The 17,777-nt window shown below is 43.5% G+C and overlaps 1 protein-coding gene across 1 annotated transcript; it reads right to left on the reverse strand.

Moving 5' to 3' along the window:
* LOC110435032 lies at window positions 12,884–13,619 on the reverse strand. The gene has a single exon (XM_021460321.1). It carries the CDS (start codon window positions 13,472–13,474, stop codon window positions 13,229–13,231), a length of 246 nt encoding a protein of 81 aa, XP_021315996.1. The 5' UTR covers window positions 13,475–13,619; the 3' UTR covers window positions 12,884–13,228.

The raw sequence follows: 17,777 nt of genomic DNA on the forward strand, positions 1-17,777 counted from the left end.
AAGGCATATGATAAAATCAAATACCATTTTACTGCACAATTGACACACTCCATTCACTTCTAAGCACTTGCCCCAACTCTGTTTGCAGTTGGCATTACAACAAGTAGAAAGCCAGTGCTATCTTTGTTGCAAGACAGACAGGATATTCCTCCGTGTCCTAAGAAACCATCATCTGCTTTTGTTGCTTCCTAGCTAGCAGGTTGCCAGCATGTGCTGCTTAGCTTCTTTAGTGACAGCTGCAAAAACTACATATACTTCTATGGTTGCAGGTGGATAGTGCCCTACGTCTCTGTGTATTTCGTATGTTGACCACCACCAGTGTTCTACTAAAAACTACTAATTAAGACAGAACCTATATATATCAATGTACTCAGATGATACATAAATATGTGCTACCTCCTTCGGCACCGATGCCCCTAACATATACACTACCCTGCACTTTTGTATTCATCGTAAATATGTACTCCCTTTGTCTCTTTATATGAGTCGCTTTTAGCATCTGACAAGGTAACAACAGGGATTAAATGGAGGTGGATAGAGGGAGAGTCTGTCTAGGTACATACTATATTGTACACAGCATAAGCACTGAACGTGGACAGAGGTACCAGCTGCCACAACGACACACAAAAGCGGGACAGAGGTATGCGAATGGCCACGACTGTGACATCTCTACATCACATGTTAATAAATAAAACCTCGCCATGCATGGTCCCTTAGCCCTCTAGCAAGTAGCAAGTAGCAACACATGGTGTGGCGCATGCAGGAGCCGGACGTGTGTGGTATATAGGAATTCCCAGGCTGTGCATCTTGTGAGCAACCGTCAAATGGGCTAAAAGGAAGGAAAGCAGTCGTTGATTTTGAATCACCAAGGCCCCATCAAACAAAGTCAGGCTTGTGGGCCGTGCGTCGACAAAGTCAGGGGAGAGGCCTGTGTCTGTGTGCGTGGGTTTTTTTTTTCGGCCCAGTAGGGAGGACGGCGTCCTGGACCGGTGGGCACGGCGTGGGTCGGGCCCGGCTTGTGGGCCGCCACCAGGCGACAGCTTGCCGGAGGAGACGGCGAGGATTCCCATCGCCGGCGTGGTCGGCTGCTCAGCACTCAGCAGCCAGCTCAGCTCTGGGATGGGAACCTGCGTGTGCTCTACCGACCGGCGACCACCAGTCCAGCGGGCGGTGATATTCCACGCATCAGTCGTCGCTGCAAAGCCAATGCAATTGCTTGCTTCGTTTTGTATGATGTGATGGTGACATGGTGCACGTGGGAGGAGGAGCGAATGTTTTTGGATAGGCTCGGACCGGACGTGGAACTGGAAATATATACTGTACTCAAGAAGCCATGCCAACATTGCGACGGATCGAATCCTGTGTGGGCGGTGGAGTCGAGAATTGGAGATCGAGATCGTGTTAATAAGTCCATTATGACTCTCGTCAATGGGATCAGGCAAATAATTTAATATAGGTCCCATGCATTAAGCACATTTCAGCTTTAAGAATGAAACTGCTAAAATAATATTTGTGAAGCTAAGTTGTTTTCTTTATCATGTTTGGTAAAATAGCTTCACATGATGGACTGAAAAATCAAAGGACTAAAAAAAATGTCCTTCGCTTTTTTCTCTTCTCTGTTTCGATCTCCACGCCCCCCCTGTGCTCATCTTCTTCCCGATGCAAGTAAGCGACATGGTTCGTCTTCGTCTCCACCCTTGGCGAGCCATGGTTCGGCGACCGCGCCCTTAGCAAGCCGCATCATGGCGGACATGCCCTAGAGAGTCACGCCCCTGCGGTCGTATCCCTCGGTAGGTTGCGCCCCGGTGACCATGGGGCGCGCTAGGGTCTAGGCATTTGGATGGAAGCCGTGCGCCGATGACCCTGTTCATCTTCTCGCCTCGTCTTTTCTTACTCGGGCCACTCCTTGGCGGCCTATCTCACGCACGGTACGGTGGCTCTCTTCTTCCTCTCACCCTAGCACATGTCGCCTAGCCGCGGCCCTAGCATGACGAAGCTCTAGTGAGCCCTAGCGGGCCCACGACGACCCCTTCTTCTCCTCCCTGCTCCCACTCCCACTACCGCCACCATGGCCATGCAAATCGGTGACCTCGACGCCCCCGCCCTAGACCTGGCCTAGTCGCTGCAATCACCATCAGCTCCCCTAAACCGTCCGACCACCATCTCCACCGCTTGTCTTCCATGCCTCCCCCAACCCCCTTTCTTCTAAGCCCGCTGGAGATGGAGATGGCGGCCCCGACGAGCTTGGGTGGCGGCGCATGTTGATGGGCTTCTAGGCTGCGTCACCACGGGCCGCATCATGGGCTAGTGAGTGCAAAGAGGAGGCGTGGGGAAGAGAAACAGTGCAGCAGGAGTCGCTTTCCGTGCACTTTTCGAATGGCACATCGGGTCCAAATGTTCGGACCTGACATGGGTGGATCTAGGAGTATTCCTAAGTATAACTAGGAATACCCAACTATTTTGGTTACCTTTTATGTAAATATGTATATATACTTATATATATAAATGCATAATGCTATAATGTATAGTTTTTTCACACATTTGAGCTCAAAACATGTAAAAACCTAGCATTTCAATTAGAAGTCTATATTCTAGAAGTATATTAGTTTAAAGTTGCTGACTTGCAGTATAATTGACTATATTTTAAGTCTATGAATTTGACTTTGTGAGTTTAAAATCCTGGCTCCACTAGTGGGACCTGATGATTTCCCGGCGACCATGCTCCGTCGCCTCCCTCAGCCAGCAAGCGTGCTCTCTTTGTCTCTCTGCTTGGGCAAAAGCTGTCTATTTGCATAGTGGGACCCACCTTGGGGAGATGAAACTAGAAAATATATTTATTTATAAAGTTGATTTAGAAATAAGTGTTTGAGAGAGAAAACAGTTCACCGCCAAACAGGTCCATAGACCCATGATCCGTGGCATCCATAGACGAAGCATATATGGTGTGGCCTTATCCATGCCTGGTTAAAGTTTAAACACCTGCCAACCCCAAGTCTGGATGGCTGGATCGGAGTGTAGACTCTAGCGGGGCAGGAAGACCGACCAGAACAGAGCAGAGCGCGATGAGCACGCGGGACGCCGTGCTGGGCCGTCGTGGAGACGACGTGGGCTTCCGAAGCAGAATGCCGGGACCTGGGCTGTAGTGGGGCGGCGCTGCAGGTCGGTCACCGAGTCGATCCTGTGTTGACGATCGTGCACCACCTGCTGCTGCTGCCGCCGCCGATCAATAATGGATCATGCTACTTTTTATCGGAGGACGACGATCGAATCATCTCTCTCTCTCACACTCAGTCAGAGAGAGAGAGAGAGAGTACAACAGTACACGTCTGGATAAGGAGACAGGTTTATCGGAACGGCATTATTCACACATGGCATAAAATATTGTTGGCTGATTTATTATAAGAGAAAAATATTGCTGAATGACTGACAGTTTATGCTGATAAGCTAAAACGAACAAGGCGGAATAGCATAGATCCTCCGATCTGATCCATGGCAGCAAAGGCTTCAAGGGCACATCCTACGTCCTCATGACCTTATCCTAGGCCTAGCCTGCCTGCCCGCATCACCAGCTAGGGACGTGTCGTCAATACGTCATCGTGCGTACCGACCCGATTGCCCTGCTCGAGTACCCGGCACTCCTGTTGTGCCCTTCCCGATCACTAGGGCCAGGGGACAAGAAGAACCCGGGCATGCTCGATCAGCTCAGTGCCCGGCCGGCCGGAGACTCGGAGAGACACGATAGGAGACCTCTAGCTACCTATTCGACCGATCTATTACTACATACCCAGTGCCCGTCGGGTAGCAAAGCATCGATGCCCGCCCTGCACCCTGCACCCTGCAGGCTACCCACCTTTCGATTTCGTCGTCCTAGTGTCGTACTACAAGGCTACAATTCAAAATCCCCCCCTCACGGCCGGAAATTTTGCGGTGCAAACGTTCGGACCGAATCCACGCGCCGATGGTTTCCCGCGCACAGGATTCCCGTGCCGCTCTCGCTCTATTCCTGCTTCATCTGCACATTTTTCTGCTTGTTCAGAGGCGTCAGCCCATTGCCCAGAGGATTCCCACGCAGATTGACTGCTTCTGTTGGACACAAACTGTGCTGACGCAACTGACTGCAAGCAGACTAGCTGGATGCAGGTTTTTGCTACGAGCAGGTAGGCAGTACGTGTTTTCTTTCTTATTGTATTTTCTTTTTTCTTATGGATTGTTTTTACTTTGTTTATTTTATAATTATTATGCTTTTTCTTTTGCTTCATGCTTTTCATTTTTTTAATCTTTCTTTATTTCTTTATTTTTTATCATTTTTTTATTTTTGTTGTTATTTTATTTTTTCTTATCCTTTTTATTTTTCGTGTTTCAATTCATTTTTATTTTTTTCCTTTCTTTTTTATAATTATAATTATAATTATTATATTGTAATTTTTATAGATTTTTATTTTTTTTGTAATTTATTAATTTGTTTTCCATTTTAATTATGTTCTTATGTTTTTATTCTTTTTCTTTTTGTATTTATATTTTCTATAGGTTTTTGTTTTCAATTTTTACTCTAACTAATTAGTTTTTTCCTTAATTTCTTGTTTCATGTGATTTTTTATTTTTCTTTATTTTTATTTTTACTTCTTTTTATATTTTACTATAATTAGTTATTTGGTTTGTTATTTATATATTTTATTATTTTTATTTTTAATTTGTACTTTTCTCTTTTAACTTTATGTTTTCTATAGATTTTCTATTTTACCTTACTTAGTTATTTTTTTCATGTTTAATTTTTTATTTTCTATATTTTCATGAGATGCTATGTTCATATGGTATAAGTGTATTGATCTATGACGTATTTTATGATGTCCACATGATATATAATTTTATATTCTATGATGTTTTTTTGTGGTTCATGTAATATACATGTGACGTTCTATAATTTTTTTATGATGTTCAAGCGTTATACATATGATGTTCTATAATGTTTTTTGGGTAATGTTCGTGTGATGTACATATAATGTACTATGATATGTTTTTGTGATGTTCGCATAGTATACTTGTGATGTTCACGTAGTATATAATAATGTTCTATGATGTATTACATTAATGTTCACATAGTACACATGTGATGTTCTATTGTATTTTTTTAATGTTTTGATGATATAAATGTGATGTTCTACGATGTAGTATTTGTTGATATTCTATTTCATTTCTTTTATTTACATGTGATATTCACATAATATACATATGATATTCTACGATATAGTATTTGCCCATATTCCATTATTTATATTATACACGTGATGTTCTACTTGTGTAATTTTATTTATTATATAATTATATTTTTTTTTTCTTTTTTTTGATATTATAATACCAATCATTTAAGTCTATAATTTTTTCTCTTAGATATGGAATACTGTTTTTTCTAAATTAAAAACATTTTTCTTGTGAAGGTGGAATATTGTTTTTTAATCTAGAACATCACCTTTATTTAATAATAAAAGTAAATGTCCTATCTTTATGAAATAAACGTTCGTTAAAAAAACTTTACTTAAATATATTCATGTGAGATCTTATTTTGAAGCATTTAGTATAAGAAATATAATGGTGCAATTGGAATTTAATTTGGATACTTGATTTGCTAATTATAACATTTTAAAGGTTACGGAACCATTGATTATATGATGATGTAAACAATTCTGTTTGTTGGTGTTGCCTGTCAGCAATTCTGTGCGCGTGCTGGTGCCGTGGGCATTCAATAGTTTTGTTTAGGCCCTGTTTAGTTTCCCACCTAAAATTTGTTCATCCATCCCATCGAATCTTTGAACACATACATAGAATATTAAATGTACATAAAAAAATAAACTAATTACACAGTTTGGTTGAAAATTACGAGACGAATCTTTTAAGTCTAGTTACTCCATGATTAGCCTTAAGTGCTACAGTAACCCACATGTGCTATGATAGATTAATTATGCTTAATAGATTTGTCTTGCAGTTTCCTGACGAGCTATGTAATTTGTTTTTTTTATTAGTTTCTAAAAACCCCTCCCGACATATCCGACGTGACATCCAAAAAATTTTCATCCCCAATCTAAAAAGGGCCTTAGATTCGAAATTTTTTTGGATTTCGATACTATAACACTTTCGTTTTTATTTGACAAATATTATCTAATCATTGACTAAGTAGTTTCAAAAGATTCATCTCATAATTTACAGGCAAACTGTGCAATTAGTTTTACTTTCGTTTATATTTAATACTCCATACATGTGTCGCAAGATTCGATGTGACAGAAAATCTTAATTTTTTTTTTGGTTTTTGAGGTGAACTAAACCAGGACTTAGCCCGGTCTAAAGAAATAGTAAAAAAAACAGTCAAAGAAACAGTCCAACAAACCGTCAACAAGGCCCATTAAATATATAGCCCACAGTGGCATTCAATATTTCACGTGAAACGGAATGAAGTATCATACGCCATCCACCGAAAATTACTAATGACGCGGACAAATTTAGGCGGAAGTCTGCTGCCGGACGAGGAATTCAGTCCGAACGGCCGGAGGCCAAGAGGCCCCTCACGGCCTCACCCGCTCTAGCTAATCCTCTGTTGGGAAAAGGATTAACTGATGAACAAGATCGATCGATCAACTATTGTTTGTGAATTAAAAAAAAAAGGAAATGAAGGGCTTTCTGTGTCACTGACTTACTTCAAACCGGAACATCCGGACATCCTAAGGCCATTTTTTGGTCTGCCAGGAATGCTTCAGTAAATTGTATATAGCTAAATTTTCACCAGGATTGATTCCTTCAAGGAATAAGGCTGAAACGAACGAGTCCTAAATCTAGGAGTAAGTACATTCAGGCGACGTGGGCCCACCACCCATGGTCCCATGCGATGAGCATAGTTCAGACCTTCGGGTATCTGTAATCTCTGACGGATGGAGGACAGTAATCTACTAGTAATCTTCAAGAGTCAGCCGTCAGGTGAACAAAGCTGATCCAAGGGGAAAACCTCCTTTTAGTCAGTTTCCTCTCCCTCTGTCAGGCTCAGGCTCAGCTCACCCTCTCTTTCTCCTGCATGCCGAGTTGTGGACGCTTTCCAAGATTCCGTGGACAACAGCTTGACACCACTGCAATCTGCATGCACCAACTGTAGGCTAATAGTTGGTTCATTGGCCGCATCCACATCCACCTAGCTAGTGCAAGTTCCCTCGTGGGTGATGCATGGTGGCTTGGTCGCTTCTCCCCATATAGCTAAGGTTAGCTTCCGCCTCAAGATCTTCAGTTACAAGACAATTATTGTATATAGATATATATAGACACAGCTAGTGTGATGTGCATTGCATATATATGCATGCATGTGTTCTAGCTTTCCGGCTGTCTAGCTCTAGCTAGGTTACAACTTAGAAAGCGAGCACTAGTGCTTAGGCTTACTACTCTTCCAAGAATGGCCAAGGTAAAAAAGCAGACACACAACAACTTGAATTGAGGTGATTTGCCCCCAAATTAAAGGTCTATCGCTATCGTGTGCCTTCCGCACTAGCGGAATGTCTTTGTCGAGTGCTCTTTGCCGAGTGCCAAAAGAAAAATACATGACAAAGAAAAACACTCGGCAAAGAGGCTTCTTTGCCGAGTGTAAAAAAAAACACTCGGCAAAAAAGTCTCTTTGTGGAGTGTTTTTTTAACACTCGGCGAAGACCTTCTTTGGCGAGTGTCAAAAAAAACACTCGACAAAGAAAATTTCAAATTGAATTTTGAAGTCCTAAATGAAATAAAATCAAAAAGTTTTCAACTACAAAGTTGTATAACTTCTCAAAATCTACAACATTTATTTTGGTCATTTTTTCATTTGACAATGTCAAAATAAATTTGTTCACAAATTTTACATATGAAACTATAAGAGATATATATAAAATTCATAAAAAAATATTAGAATTACTATATCGGATGAGCAAATGACGAAACAACTAAAATAAACTCTGTAGATCTTGATAAGTTATGAAATTTTATATTTGCCAACTTTTTCATTTGAGTTCATCTTGTCATACAAAACTGCGTCTTTAATTGAAAATTTTAAAATTTGAATTTTTTAAACGACCTCGGATGGAAAAACTCTCTAAATAAACTTTGTAGATCTCAAAAAGTTATAAAACTTTATAGTTGATAACTTTTTGTTTTGAAATCATCTTGTTATGTAAAAACTACGTTTGATTTCTCAAATTTGAAATTTAAATTTTGTAAATGACCTCGGATGGAGAAATTCTCTAAGTGAAAAGTATAGATCTCGAAAAGTTATGAAACTTTGTAATTGATAACGTTTTAATTTAAAATCATTTTGAACCTCAGATAATCAATTTACACTTAATTTGACAATCGTTTAGAACCGGCCGCCGGTCTTCTCTTCTTCTCCGTACAGTGGGATTCTATTTCTCATCTACAATTTAATTTACAGCCATGATCGCAGATTGCTAGTAACGTACACAGTTCGTACCACCACCCACAAAGGTTTGTCCAGGTGCACGGTGGCCATTTTTCAGGGGACAGAAAGAAACAGCCAGTAGTACTTTCCAAAGTACAGAAAAAAGGACCACCTTCTTCCTTGTTGGCAGCGAGCAGAAACCCTCGGTCCTCCTTCACAGTTCACACGGCTGCGCAACAGTTTGCAGCTAGCCCTCTCCCCCCCGTCCAATGCCATCCAAGGCATCCACACAATTCCCTGGAAAGGACGACGCAGCGGCTGTCTGAAACTGAGCCTTGGAAAATCTGTCTCCAAGAACGGGGCCCTGCATGTTGCGATTCTCAAGTCAGGAGCACCAAACATTCTGTGACTAATTAGCTCGCCAGATTCCATAAGCCAAGCTCTACTACTATTAACAGAAGTTACTGGGAAGTTGGGCCTGTAAAAAGTGACAGCAAGCGTGCCTGAACTATATAAAGCAATATTGCAAGTTGTTGATCAAATAGCATGTGCGTAGCAGGAGAACTATTGTGAAAATCTAGCAGCATGTAAAATATTCCGAGACCTGGATGATGCTTCTACATACAGCTCTCAGGAGATAAGATGGAATTATTTAGGCTTATATATGTTAAGTAGCATCATTGGGGTGAGTATCTTATGCAGTAACGCATTGTATTCGCTGGTCGAAAACACTTGCCACTTTGGCCACAATTAGGGTTGGGGAATCGTCACGCCACACATGGTCTGAAATTAAAATCCTGCCATAGTTGCATGCCTTCCTGTGTGCTAGCTTAGCTATGCTCTTCGTTTTATTCAGATGCATTCAGAAGCTTGCAGACAAAATATTTTGCACCTATGTAATTTGCTTGAGAAGCAGTAGAGGAAATAAAGGCATGGCACCAGCATATGCTAGTGGAACCTCCAGATAGAACAGAATTTCGGCAATCTCTCGCAGAACATTTGGATTCGCTAGCTAGCCTTCACTGCTTTGGTACCATGGATTGGACAGTCAGAAAACCTATACAAATCAACCTGAGCAAATAACATCACTAGTGGTGAGGGTCATAAATCTGCTATGAATCCATCCAATCAGTTAACGGGTGTTTTTTTGGAGACAGATTATTCCAAGCAACTGGCGCAATGCGGCGGTCCTTGTTTTTTACTTCTTCTTTATGTAAACACCAGCAGGTCCGGTGAATCCATCTCACACTGAACGATCGATCACTTATCTACCAAAAGTGTCATTTGCCATGAAAGAAAAGGAATGAAAGGGAAGGCTCGTTCGCCAGGAGGATTTGATGCTCTACTCCCACAGGGACTTCTTTTCCACAGAACAAAGAAAGAAAGAAAGGACGAGAGTTCAGAGACAAGTTTGTGTGACCTGTATAATCTGCCGGGAAAATTGAATCTTGCAGGTCACATTAATTGATCACATTTTAGGGATTCATTTCCTTGTAAAAACATTGGGGACTGAGATTCCTTTGATGCCAGTGTAGCCGCGTGGAAGAAGAATTCTAGGTCTTTTACAGCCTTATGTTTTCAAATTAAAATTTGAATTTGAAAAATGAAAAAAAATAGAAAGATCAAAGTTCTGAAAAATACATGTAGCTCAACACTAGCTGGCTGAAATTAGCGACACTTGGGCTAAGTTTTACATTTTTACTTGGATGAAATTTGAATGTTTTACTCGCAAAAAAGAAGAATGTTTGTTTTGTGTGGTAGTAATAAGGTTCATTTCACAGTATATACGCCCTAAAAAACAGTTATGGGTGGTAATCTGCAGAAAAATGACGAGTTGCTGGTATCTCAGCCATCTGTTGCTACTGTGAAAAAGAAAATAATCACCAGGCATGGCACACATTAATTAGTTGGCAATTTGGCATGATGATAGGATGAAGCTGCATATAGTAAAACTAAAGGTAGCATCGCTCTACCTTCTAAGAAACTAAGCAAGATTACTTCAGCATATTTCTGATACGTGCCATTTGTTATGTAGAGTTAGATACCAGCTGTTTGCCTTTTCTTTCCTATTTTTGTCAAAAGAAATCAAGTTAGATAGCAGCTGTTTGCTTTCTTAAAAGAAATAAGAAAGTTAGATGTGCCAACTGTTGATAACCATGCATGAGAACCAAAGGTGATCATATCAGGTGTTGTGCACACAACACTTGTTTTCAGTTTGTATGTGCAATTAAAATTAAGTGTGTGTGTGTGTGTGTGTGTGTGTGTGTGTGTGTGTGTGTGTGTGTGTGTGTGTGTGTGTGTGTGTGTGTGTGTGTGTGTGTGTGTGTGTGTGTGTGTGTATATATATATACTTGGGCTAGAAATTCTTGTTTTCCTTTATCATTTAAAAAAGAAATGCTCATATATCACTAGTATAGAAACTTTCATGGAGGCAGTCGTTTTGGGTTAATGGAGGTAGGCATTGCAACCGCCTCCAATGAAAGGTCACGGTTAATCTATGAACTATGGAGGTGGTTGCTTTTGCTCGCCTCGGTTAATGAATTAAAAAAACAAAAAAAACGAGAGCTCATCACAGTGAGCCCATTTTTTAGCTCACCAGTGAGCCCACTCCTAGCCCTAGATCTAGATCCGCCGTTGTGAACCGTACGTGGTGACAATGCTGTGAGCCGGATCCACCGCTTGGGGAGCGGTGCACCACTAGATCTGTCAGTCCAGGTTGCATCGTTGATCTGTCCGCTCGACGCTCGAAGAACCACACGATGGGTCGGGTAGAGGGGCCACTGCCACTTGAGGACGTGGGGGAGGGGCACCACAGCCACTCGGGGAGGTGATGGAGGAGCGCTCACCTCCTCTCTTCTTAGTTGCTCCGGATATGGTATAGAGGAGAGAGGAGGGCTACCACCATTGAATCGACCATGAGATGGCCCTTGTCGTCGCCACTTGGGAGGTGAGGGAGGGACTACCATCGGATCCGCCACTGCAAGCTTGCTGCACCGCTGAAGGGAGAGGGGCGGCCTTGGGAGGGAGGGAGAAGCCGCCACCACGCCCCCTGCTGAGGGCCGAGCATAGCCATAGCCCTGCGCACGCGCATCGAGCACCGCCACACGAGGGGCACCGTTGCTTGGTCAGTTGTGGAGGAGAGGGCGCTACTGTCATGCTCATCGTTGCTTGGGAGAGTGAGGGGCAGGGGGTCGGGGGGAGAGAGCGCGCGTCCACACTATCGCTCGGGAGAGTGAGGGATGCGGAGGAAGGAGAGGGCTGTCGTGAGGGAGGGAGGGCGTGGGGAGAGATCGAAGGAGAAGTGCGGCTGAGGGAGGGAAGGTTGAGGTGAAACCCTAACTGGCTATATATAAGTCCGATATAGGAGCAATGGATATGGGCTCTGGTGGGCTTGAAGCTAGGCTAGAATTTTCATAGGCAGACCTTATAGTGTGTCCGCCTCCAAAAATGGTTAATGGAGACGGACAGCTTAAGAAGACCACCTTTAAAAATAGGTTATTTTTTAAGGCAGTTATTTTAATGTCTCTGCCTCTATTAATCAATTTTTAGAGGCAGACACAAGTGCTCGCTTCGGTAAATAAAAAGTGTCCACCTCCATTAATCGTAGACATCAACCGAGACGGTTGAATTTTATTACCGTCTTGCAAAATCGTTTGTGTACCAGTGTATATATAATGTTTAATGAGGAACATTTTTTTTTTCTTGAGAAAGAAAATATCTGCAGGCTGATCTAGGTTGGTAGCTTTCTATTGATCAGCAGCGAATCATGATCTTCCAGCATATAGCTAGCGACTCGAGCGGTAGCATGGCATAGGAGGACATGAAAGGACTGATAGAAAGCAGCACGAAATGACACTGCACGAGGGCTGAAAGTTGAAATGACTCATAATCAGCTCTACGAATGAGATTTGTGAAAGGATTTGCAATTGAACTGTCGGATGTGCATGCCTTGGAGCTTTCACTGCACAAGCAGCTACTATAGAAAACTGTGAAGGCTTCTCTATTTCATCTCATTGATCTCCAAATTAAAGTGCCGCTCATGTGCCATGCATGCATCCACCGCAGGGGTGAAGCTACGGCTTGCCATATTGGGGTTCGCTGACCCCGATGAATTTTGAAAAACAAAGAGAGAATCACTGTACATGATTGCTCTTATGACCCTGCCTTGCTTCAGCCAAGACCTCGATGGTCTTCTAGCCTTGCTTCGCCACTGATCCACCGTGCTTCCTGGAAATGAGGAAAGCCACATGTAGCTCACGTATGAACTGAATTATTGTATCATCATATATATCTTGTTTAGTTAGACTTGCATATATGTTCAGAATTCATGCATGTCCTGGTCTGAAACACATAAATATCAGTGGCCGATGAGCCCTTCAGCTTGTGTCAGTGAAAAGATACAGCACCAGTGTAGGTGTAGTGTAGCACCTTCCATGTCCATGCAACAAACACGAGATTCGGAGAAGAGAGGAAGCATTGCAAGAGTTCGATCCAAAAGCAAGCTTATTTATATATACTCTCTTCACAAGTTCACATATGTGTATGGAACAAATTTACATACTGGCTGGACAATCTAGACTAATCCCCTTGATATATATGATTATTCATTAGCAGCTAGCTGTCGATGAACCTACAGAGAGAAATAAACCCAAGGGAAGAGGAAGAAATTTAGTAGTAGACAGAAATTTAAGAAGTGTGGAAGCGATGGCAGGCACAGGCATATAACCGATTGGATCGGATTTGGATCCACCAAAAACAAGACATCACTACTGAACTCTTCATCTCGGATTGATTATATTCCATGCATGCATAAGCAGCCAAGTCGTCTCGTCACTGAGCGGCAGTGGCGGCCGCCGGCGTCTGCTGCTGCTGGTCGGCGGCGCAGTCGGAGCAGACGACGCCGGACTGGTGGCGGTGGAACTTGGCGATGTAGATGGCGGCCCTGTTGTCGACGTCCCACTCGCCGCCGTCGTCGTCGCTGGGCCACACCCTCCTCACCCTCCTCTCGTCGCCGTAGCCTCCGGCAGCGTCGTCGCCCGCCGACCCCGAAGACGAAGAAGAGAAGCAGCTGCCCATCTCGCTCCTCGCTGGCCTGCTCGATCGGGTTCTTGCCACGCACGTACGCCCCTGTGCCCACCGGTCGAGCTAGGCGCCGGAGCTGATGATGATGAGCTGCTGCTGCTGCTGGTTGGTTTGGTTGGCGCTGGTGTTTCCGGCCGGTCGATATGATGCCGGGGGTGGGTTGGCGCGAGCGCGATTTATAGCGGGCGCCGGCCGGCCTCGGCTGAAGGTGCGGTGCAGTTCAGTGGGCACTGGGCAGTGGCTCATTGGCTCAGAGTCTCAGCGCAGCAGCGGGTGGCGTGGCGTGGCAGCTCCGACGACGAGACGACGACGGAATCGGGAAGGATTCCCGCCCGCGCAAGTTGGCGGGCGGTTTGGACGGTGGGGATGGGCCGAGCAGCGAGGCCCAGTGGCCCACGCCGCACCCGCAACCGCACGCGCCATGGGAACGGGGGTGGGGTGGGATGGGGCTGTAGCGCACAGCACCCAGCACCCTGCACCTGAGCTGCACGCGTGCGGCCAGACTTCACGCATCAGACTAGCTCGCCGGTCGCCGCTCACCGCTGGATTCTGCAGGACGACGTACGGGCACGGGTGATGAGCAGCAGAGGCAGAGCAGATGGTGTGTGGTGATCTGGTGGAGCAGCATGCAGCGCTGCTGTCGCAGCCGTTCTTTTTGCGTGAGTTGTGAGCTGTTCCCTGCTGTTTGACCTTTTACATACCCAAGGAGATTTCTGCAGTGAAATCCCTGCGTTTGCTACTGAAATGATAGTTTCATTCTGTTTCATGATCCAGAGTTTTCTAGACTCTTTGTGCATGTTGTGTGGCTCTGATGCTTTGCTTAGGCCTTGTTTAATTCACCTCGAAAACAAAAAAAATTTCAAGATTTCCTGTCACATCGAATCTTGTGGCACATGCATAAAGCATTAAATATTGACGAAAAAAAACTAATCACAACTGTAAATCGCGAGAATCTTTTGACCCTAGTTAGTCTATGACCCTATTTGGATCCATGGGTTAGAGTTAGAATTAGTTATTTGGAGCTCAAATAGCCCTAAAGTATCCGGTTAGATTGGGGTTATTTGCATCTAACCCACCCAAAAAACTATCCCCCCCAAAGAGGTGCTTATTTGGGCTATTTGGGGCTATTTGAGGTGGGGCCCATAGAGAAAGGGATCGGCTGGATCCCCACTCGCGCGATGCTTCCCAGCCACGACCCCTCTCGCTTACCAGCACCGCCGCCTCCCAACTTGCCTCATCGCCGCCTCTCAACCGCGCCGCCACCTCCAAGCCGCGTCGCCACCTCCCAACAATGGCAAAACAGCCCGCAAGGTACCATATGGAGCAATGGCAAAATGGTCCACTGCCAGTAATGGCAAAACGACACGCAAGGTACAATGTGGAGCAATGTCATTTGTGAGCGGGAGGAGGCCACACCAAATCTGGCTGGGAAGGAGCCAAATGAATAGGAAAATATATTTATTGTCAATCTAACCTTTGCATCCAAACACCTCTTTGGCTAGAGTTACTTGAGGGCTAGTCATGAGTTAGAGAATAACTCTAACCTCTAACTTAGAGTATCCAAACAATTTTTCACAAACAAACGAAAGTGCTACAGTAACGAAATTCAAAAATTTTTCACATGTAAACAAGGCCTTATTCACAAACCACTGTCAGTTCAATCACACAGGGGGAAGGCAGGCAGACACCCACAAACCACTGTCAGTTCGATCTGTTCACTCGGCCCCAGGTGTTCCAACTTGTTCACCAAAGAAGCTACCAGATGCATGCATGAATCTTTTCCTGAACCTCCAGCTCCAAGTGTGGGAGATTAATTATTTGTTGGAGGAAAACATTGGATGATCGAATCCATCCCTATCTACTAGCTTATGCATGCACATAGCCTGGTCCTGACAGGATACGACTCACATGAACACAATTTTCACCCCCCCTAATCCCTATTACCTACCACCAGTCTATCACCAGTTACTTTCTCTCTTTTGACTGGCCAATTAGCGGCTCTGAATTATGATTGCCCGTTCATTCAGTGACTGAAAGCAACCTCTTGCAGCTCCAACTGAAAATGTGATGCACGTAGGTAGGTAGATAGACTACATACACTGTAAAAATCTCAGTTGCCAAAAAGGATTCATTCTCCAGTGCTTCTCAGAACAAATCTAGCTGTCCAGCAATGAACCCCCTCTCATTCTCTCAGAAAGAATTTCCATGAATATATTATGATTTTTTTGACTGGAACTGGAGGGGTTTGCACCCCTACAGGAATTTTATTAAAAGCTTAAAAAACCAGGCTCACTTACAGAGAGGGATTAGGGCTACAGAAAGAACAGAAAAAAGCAGAAAGACAGGGAAAAGGGACAGGGAACTCTACGTACACTCTAAGGAACAAAGAATACAACAAAGAAAAGGAAGGTCAAGACTGCTAAGAACCAAGCTAAGATAGATTTGCAATCCATTGTTCAATCTTCGGGAAGTAACTTCTTTTAGCCCTTAGCAGCAGCAATTGGCACTCTGCATTGAAATTCTGCTTTGCTATCGTCAGGTTGGGAACTATCTCCAATCGTAGGAGAACAATACTTACAAGTTGAGCTTTCACAGCAGTGCCTCGTGCATCAGGTAGACCACTGTGTTTCTGAATGAAATAGCTTCAGATAAGGAAATTAAGAAGGAATGGAGGGAGGGGCTGTTCAGATAAGGAAGCTTATGGGGATAAGCCAGCATCTCATCAGAGTCAGTGAGTCACTAGTACGTTCAGTCACCTCATTCGTTCATGGCCATTATTCTAAGCAGGCCCTCGCCAAGATCTTTTTACCTCGTTTCCTCAAAAAAAGATCTTTTTACCTCAGGATGCATTCATTCTATTCTACAGCTTCCTGTACAAGAGAAGCCCGGAGAAGCAAATCGTGATTTGCACGCAATTCCGTGATCTTGCATTGCATTGCGCCCTTAATCAGAATTCCACAAAAACAATTCATGCATGTCATGATAAAAAGTAGCATTCACACGGCTCCAATAATCTACCATTTTTCGGTGCCGAACAAGTAGACTCGCACGCACAAGTTTGTTTCTTTCTTTCTTTCACCAGATCATTCCAACTCCCTTTAGCTACAAGCCTATATACACACGTATGTGTGCGCGTATCTAACTATCTGTATATAGTACAGTATATAACAATTCAAGATTACTGACTAATGAGGACCAGTCAAAAAGGGCACTTTTATGCTATGTAAAAGTGATTATATTCTACTCGATCACATAAAAAGATCAGTTCAAGCTGTACTGTGTGCTGCTGCCTACAGGCTACAGCTCCCACTACCCACAGCTGGGCTTGCCTTGCCATCTCTAGAGGAGGAGGAGGAGGGAAGCTGCAAGATCTCTCTTCATTTTTGTGGCCCTGTCTCCAAACTTAGTTTAGTCCCTGCCGTACATGTAATGCGCTCTTGCTGTAATCACAACGTGGCGTCGATCATAACAACGAATTTTAGGCAGAATCCTAATGATGGGCAATTGGGCAGAGGTTCAGGGCTGTTAGGCTGCTAGGAGGAGCTACGAATTTAGATGTAAAGATATGTTTGGGTCCTAATCGCTGCTAAACTAATTTGATTCTCGGTGCAGTAAAGCTGCATGTCAGTTCTTTTATATGTGTTTATTATGTGTCCATCACCAATGTCTTTTGTGTATGTTTTGTGTCCAAGTGTCATTGGGAGATTTTGCCAGAATATGAATCCTGGCACAGGAGGGGGGCTACACGGCTTCTAAAGGAAGGCATCAGCCGTACGTACAGAAAAGAGTGTGTGTGTGTTAAGATAATCCTAGCTCGACCTTGCGGCTGAGATTTTCATATGCTAAAGATTTACCTCTTTTGATCAAGCTAATATTAGTTTATGACCTATTTCCCTTTCATGTGAGCCAAGCAAACAAATTAAGAATAACAGAATCAGACAAATGGTAACTACTTATATATAGAACCTAGCTAGAAAGCATGTCATATATCCATTTAAAGAGATGTCTCGGCTCGATAGTGCGGGCAGAAGATAGTGATATGATCGATAAAGCAGATTATGGTTACCAAGTTTTAATCTGCTCAAGATTTATTTTTTGATCCGATCTGTTGCTACAGCATCAACGTGGAACCTAATTATATACTATGTAAAACACCTAAATGTAGGCAGGCAACATCAATGTTGAATGGCATATATAAATCATAAAAGGCAAAACAGTGGTATTTTTTTTTCCACAGCTATATATATATATCATCAGTTGGTTTAATGGATAAGCTCTTATTAAAGCTATATACATA

Source organism: Sorghum bicolor, chromosome 4 (assembly GCF_000003195.3).
Source record: "Sorghum bicolor cultivar BTx623 chromosome 4, Sorghum_bicolor_NCBIv3, whole genome shotgun sequence".
NCBI lineage: Eukaryota > Viridiplantae > Streptophyta > Magnoliopsida > Poales > Poaceae > Sorghum > Sorghum bicolor.